Consider the following 5,505-nt stretch of genomic DNA (forward strand, 5'->3'; position numbering starts at 1 on the left):
TTGTTTATTTGTTCTTTCATATTCACGTTTTATCCAACTTTTATCTTATGAATCTATGATATAATGTGAAAATGGGATTCAGAAATGGATTTAATACATTAATATTAAAAAATTTAGATTTATTATTTAGAGGATTATATTATATCATATGAATTTATACCACACACAAGAAATGTAGAAAAAAGGAAAAATCCGAGTAAAATAGCTTTAAAAGCTGAGAGTAGTCGCATATTGAACTATGATCTGCAATCGAATTACCATCTCTAGAAAGCTATGTTATGTTCTATCATATACAATAAGAGCGGAAGAAAGAAAATGATGGAATGCAAAGATCCAAGTGTGAACATCCGCACCCAATCTGCAAGGTATTATCCCCTTTTTCACGGCATCAATTGTGAAACTTTGGAGTCAAAATGGACAATATCCTGCAAGTTGAGTGCGGGCTCCGGTACAAGTACTTAATAAAATTATTCTATACCTGGTAGACCATCCCAACCTCTAGTGTAGATGCATGAGGAATGCTTAGGACGTAAGTTGGTCCTCTAGAGTTTCTTCTTAAGAAATCATATCCCAAATTTATCACAATTTTCTTTATCAAACTTGATCCTTTCTTTGCTCTTACATATGAATGGCCAAGTATGAATGCCATTCCTGCCTCCCTTGCTTCCATCAGTTCTCGTAATTCCTCCTTCACGCCGTTATCGATCTGTGAACTTTCCGGGACAATGAACCGCACTCTCTTCCTCACCTTCTCCGGGGACTTTGCCACCCTTCGCTCTGAAGTGCCAACAATTTCAGATGAATCCACATCACCATCTTCATGCATTCTTATACCTTCTAAATTAGATGATGATGTCCCGATAACTGTCATTCTTTCATCATTTTCAGAGTCTAGTATCGGAATACTACATTCAGGTCTCTCTGATCTGATAAATTCCGCAATACTACAAATAAGATCTTTTTCAAAGTCGAGATCATCTTTGTGAACGTCTCGATATCCATATCGTGCTATACATCGATAGAGCCTGTATTCCTTGGGACCGACTCTTCCTACTAGGAACCTTTCCTTTGGACTCACATGTGGTACTGGAACTGATTTTATGCAAAGAAATACTACAACTTGGTGGAATGCAGGGAGGTTGGTGACAAAGTGAGAAAAAATAGCTGGGATCCCGGAAACAAGCTCAGTATGTATAAGCCCAATGCCTCGGACCCGAACAATACCGAGAGTCGGACCTAGAGCAAGGAGCCAGTTGATAGAGACCTTATTCTGAACATCAAACTCATATTTCTTGAGTGTGCCATAGTGCCAAACATACATTATGGCTGAAAATATTAAAGCAAGGGCAATAGGAACCCAAGCCCCTTCAAGGAACTTGATAAGAGATGCTGAGAAATACAGTGCTTCAATGGAGCCAAAGAAGAATATAAACAAAATAGCCAGAAAAACACTTTTATGCCAGCATAAGACAATAACCAGAGACATTAAACATGTTGTAACCAGCATAACTGTTATAACTGCCAAACCTGTAGGATGTAATAAGAAAAATGCTGTAAGAATGATGATCATCACACAATTATGAACTCTCGAGATCAAATAAAAATCCAGAGAAGATGATACCTGATGCATTTCCCATGCGTTTTGTGTCTCGAAAACCAACAGTCACTGCCAAGCATAACAGCATTAGAGTCCAGTTGATCTCCGGTATGTAAATCTGGCCATGCATTTTGGATGAAGTGTGGATAATTTTGACCCTTGGGAAGCAACCCAAAGCAGAACATTGTTTGATGATTGAGAATGTTCCAGTAATTATGGCTTGACTTCCCACAACTGCTGCAAATATGGCTATAACCAGAACAGGCCATCTTATTTTCTCTGGTACAGAGACATAGAATCCAATCCGGTAGTCGGTTTCGAGAATATGATGCTTCGAAAGATATGCAGCTTGTCCCATATATGCAAGGATTAGAGATGGATAAACCACAAAGGTGAAAGCAATCTGCAGGAAAGTTGCATTCTGTTAGGGAAAAAACAATAAATATGAGCATTTTATACAACTAAAACATGAAATAATATTTAAGTTACCTTGATGGACAACTGTGAAAAGTGTCCAAGATCAGCAAACATAGCTTCTGAGCCTGAAACAATAAGATCAGCATTAGTACTCTATGTGCGAACCCGTATTTGAGACATATTTGGACACGAGTATACTCGTATCCGACACCCACACTCCAAGATGCAGTTTTCCTGTACCTGTTATACAGAGCAGGATCCCACCAAGTGACATCCAACCACCCTTTTGGGTCTTCTTCAAGAACTTGTACATGTAAAAAGGGGACAGAGCTTGGTAAACCTTGGGGTTCCAATAGAAGATATTGTAAACCCCAATGGCACTGATGCATAAAAGCCATGTTATCACCACTGGTGCAAATAAGAACCCTACTCGATGTGTCCCATAATGTTGGAGCGCAAACAAGAATATGAGAATGGCACAAGCTGCTGGGACTTCGACATCTGCAGAATGATATAAACTCTGAGGAAACAGAATATTAAAGCACATAAGCAGTGTTTTGAGTTTGAGCTTTTGAAATAAATTACGTTAACCATATATGATGCTGTTAAATTGATGGACAATTTAGATACCATCTCATCTATCTCTTATCTCATGTAATTCCAACTCGAGTGGTGAGCATTGGGCTTAAGAGGTATTTGTCCATCATGATTATATTCAAAAAAAAATTTCTTAATAGTTTTTCATGTGCTTAGAAGACTTTCGGAGAGTGGTATGCATATACCTATATTCAAATATGCATTGAATATGAGTGTCAAATACGATAACCTTAAAAATGAAAAATGCAACATATAAGATATGCTTAGATAGTTGCAAAATTATCATTGAATGAAATCTTAGATCTAATTGTTTAGGATATTTTATTAGAACTGTGATGCCATGATAGAAAGCTCAAATGAGTACATGTCAGCCATAAATAGAAAATGCTAGCAAACAAAGGATGCAAGGAGACAGACGAAAGCCCACTTGTAGAAAGAATAAGGTAATGTGAACAAAGAATCAAACATGATAAAAAGGAATATAAGAAAAATATTATGCGATTTCATTAGAAATTTGGAAATCAAAGTAAAAAAAAAATCATTAAAAAGAGGATGAGTTTACCACATTTTCAGTGGTGGCAGTCAATCAAAAAATCATTCAAAAGTGATTCAAGCTTAGCTGAAGCCATGATGACCCTTATGAGGGGTTTTCAGTCATGGTTTCCAGGTTGACTATTTTAACAAAAGTAGGTTTGCCAAATAAAGTAAATAATGAAATTTCGATATAAAAAAATGATTTTTATTCGAATACTGTTAATGTAGTTCTGTTTATCCCAACTTTTATCCTTCACCAAACATACCTTTTTCTAGCCTTATAACGACAGATTAACATACGAAAATTGACACTTTCCCATCATCTTTCTGATTTATGAAATTTAGAAAACTTGTTTTCTTAGCCACATGTTTCACCTTTACTTCAATTACATACAAAATAGCTAATCAACTTGACTTTCCACATTATGCATCTAAGCGTAATTTTATGAAGTTGGTGAATTGAGTTTTATTAAAACAAGGAAGCTTATGAGGGACCCCACACTAATGCAACACCTTTCACGATTTTGATAACCTATACATCAAATACTAGGATTTGGATGAGTGTGGGATACGGTAAAACAAGGTTTCTGCAAAACAAAAATATGAAAGTTAGGCTTCTAATTTAAGGACTTACATCGATGTTGCTCTTTGGACATTGAAAGCTCCAACCCTGAAACTGCTGAAAAAACTGCAGAAACCCAGAAAGTCTTAGTATAAACCCAAGGAAAAATAAATGAAACCCAGATTTTATGTTTGAAAAAAATACCAGAAATTGCAGGTGTGAGAACCCCATCTCCAATGACCATGCAAGTTCCAATCAAAGCCAATACAAGCAATAGCCTTTGCAATATTTTGTGTTTTTCTAAAGTTGATTTCAAACTTGAACCCCAAAAGCTCCTATTATTATTTGATGCCATCCCATCTTTTTTGTACTCTGATAATTCCTCATCTGCAAGCTGACAATTAGGCAAAGAACACACCCTGGCATGCCTGCAGAGCAATGAATATAATGCAAAAGTTCCACCTTCCCCATTATCATCAGCTTTGAGCACAATAAACACATATTTCAGTAATGGCATCAATGTCAATGTCCAGAACACAAATGATAAAACCCCAAATATCTCTTCATTTGTATCAGAGTGTTGAATATCCTCAGCAAAAGCACTTTTGTATACATATAAAGGGGAAGTACTTAAATCTCCATAAACAACACCTAAACTCTGATAAGCTAAACTTAACACTGTCTTCCATGATTCCTTCTTCTGCAACCAAAAAGAAAAACAAAAACAAGTTGAGATTTTGAAGAGAGTAACCATTCAAAAGAACTAATTACTGCCACTTTCTTACTATTGGACTCGCGGGGATAGCACCTTCAAGATCCATTATAAACTTGTCTACAGTCACTCAAAATCCATTCTTTCAACAAGTAAACCAATTCTTAAAAGTTGAACAGAAACACACAAAAGGGTAGGCTTGGCTTGGTAAGAGATTATGTATATACTGTAGAGAGAATAAGCAGGTGATGAAGAACCAGACAATGTAGATAAGTCGAGAACAATTTAACATGAAAGACCAAAACGAAGAAGATATGTTTAGAGAGAATGGTATTGAAAATGGAAAGGTGATTGGATTTAGAGCTATAAGAATAAAAGAATATTGTGAGTTCTAATTTTATAGAGAGAAAAAGTAAAACAAGATGGATTGGAAAAATAAAGAAGTGGTGGTTTTTGAAGATTACAAAATTTGGGTAGTCTTTTTAAGCTTTTTCTTTTAGCAGTATTTGAGATTCTAGATTACATGGATTTTGTTAATGCTATCAATTTTCATCCTAGAGGGAAAAAAAAAAACCAAAATCGAAAAAAGGAAGAAAAAGCATGCTTAAAGGTTTTTTGTTTGTTTACTGGGAAAATGTAGTGCCTTATAAACTGGGCAATGGCCATTCACTAACTGAAAATTGAAAGATTTTCCCTTTTACTTTTCCTTTTTTATTTGGTGAAACCTAACACAGACCACTCACTGAAACGTCTCTCTTTTCAAGTTTTTCTATTGTTTTTGTCTGGTTTATTTGATTTACTGCTAATTTAGCACGGAAAACGGGACCATCTTATTCCACGAGTAAGATCGGATAAAATTACGAGGTGTAAAATTTATCTAGTTATAATTACCCCTAAGATTACATCCTTTTCAAAATAATGGAATAATAGCTATACTACTAAGATATTTTATTATCATTTTGATATGTATTAGGACAATGATTATTACTTATATTTATATTTAATATATATTTGGATAATAAGTAAACTATTAAAATAGTCAATTTTATTTATCTCATGTTATATTTTTAGTCACTTATATTAACA

General features: G+C 35.0%; 1 protein-coding gene across 3 annotated transcripts; it reads right to left on the minus strand.

Moving 5' to 3' along the window:
• Positions 1-229: 229 nt before the first annotated feature.
• On the minus strand, positions 230-5,199 carry LOC108460806 (potassium transporter 8-like). Of its 3 annotated transcripts, XM_017760466.2 has the most exons (7): positions 4,493-5,199; positions 3,912-4,407; positions 3,780-3,833; positions 2,255-2,515; positions 2,087-2,139; positions 1,622-2,000; positions 230-1,527 (listed from the first exon to the last, which is right to left on the minus strand). In XM_017760466.2, the coding sequence occupies exons 1-7, from the start codon at positions 4,526-4,528 to the stop codon at positions 473-475; spliced, it is 2,334 nt and encodes a 777-aa protein (XP_017615955.1). In that variant the 5' UTR covers positions 4,529-5,199; the 3' UTR covers positions 230-472. The 3 variants fall into 3 exon arrangements, with proteins under 3 accessions (XP_017615955.1, XP_052882998.1, XP_052882999.1); XM_053027038.1 differs by having other exon boundaries at positions 3,780-4,407; positions 4,493-5,185; XM_053027039.1 differs by lacking the exon at positions 4,493-5,199 and having other exon boundaries at positions 2,255-2,534; positions 3,780-4,080.
• Between the last annotated feature and the right edge of the window lie 306 nt (positions 5,200-5,505).

Source organism: Gossypium arboreum, chromosome 4, assembly GCF_025698485.1.
Source record: "Gossypium arboreum isolate Shixiya-1 chromosome 4, ASM2569848v2, whole genome shotgun sequence".
NCBI classification, from domain to species: Eukaryota; Viridiplantae; Streptophyta; class Magnoliopsida; order Malvales; family Malvaceae; genus Gossypium; species Gossypium arboreum.

What these genes read in the sequence shown, in the direction of transcription:
- LOC108460806 (XM_053027038.1), bottom strand. Translation starts at nt 4,528, where the DNA reads ATGGATCTTGAAGGTGCTATCCCCGCGAGTCCAATA. An exon ending in CTATCCCCGCGAGTCCAATA is followed by an intron (nt 4,408 to 4,492) that starts GTAAGAAAGTGG and finishes TTTTGGTTGCAG; the next exon opens with AAGAAGGAATCATGGAAGAC. An exon ending in ACGCATGGGAAATGCATCAG is followed by an intron (nt 1,528 to 1,621) that starts GTATCATCTTCT and finishes TACATCCTACAG; the next exon opens with GTTTGGCAGTTATAACAGTT.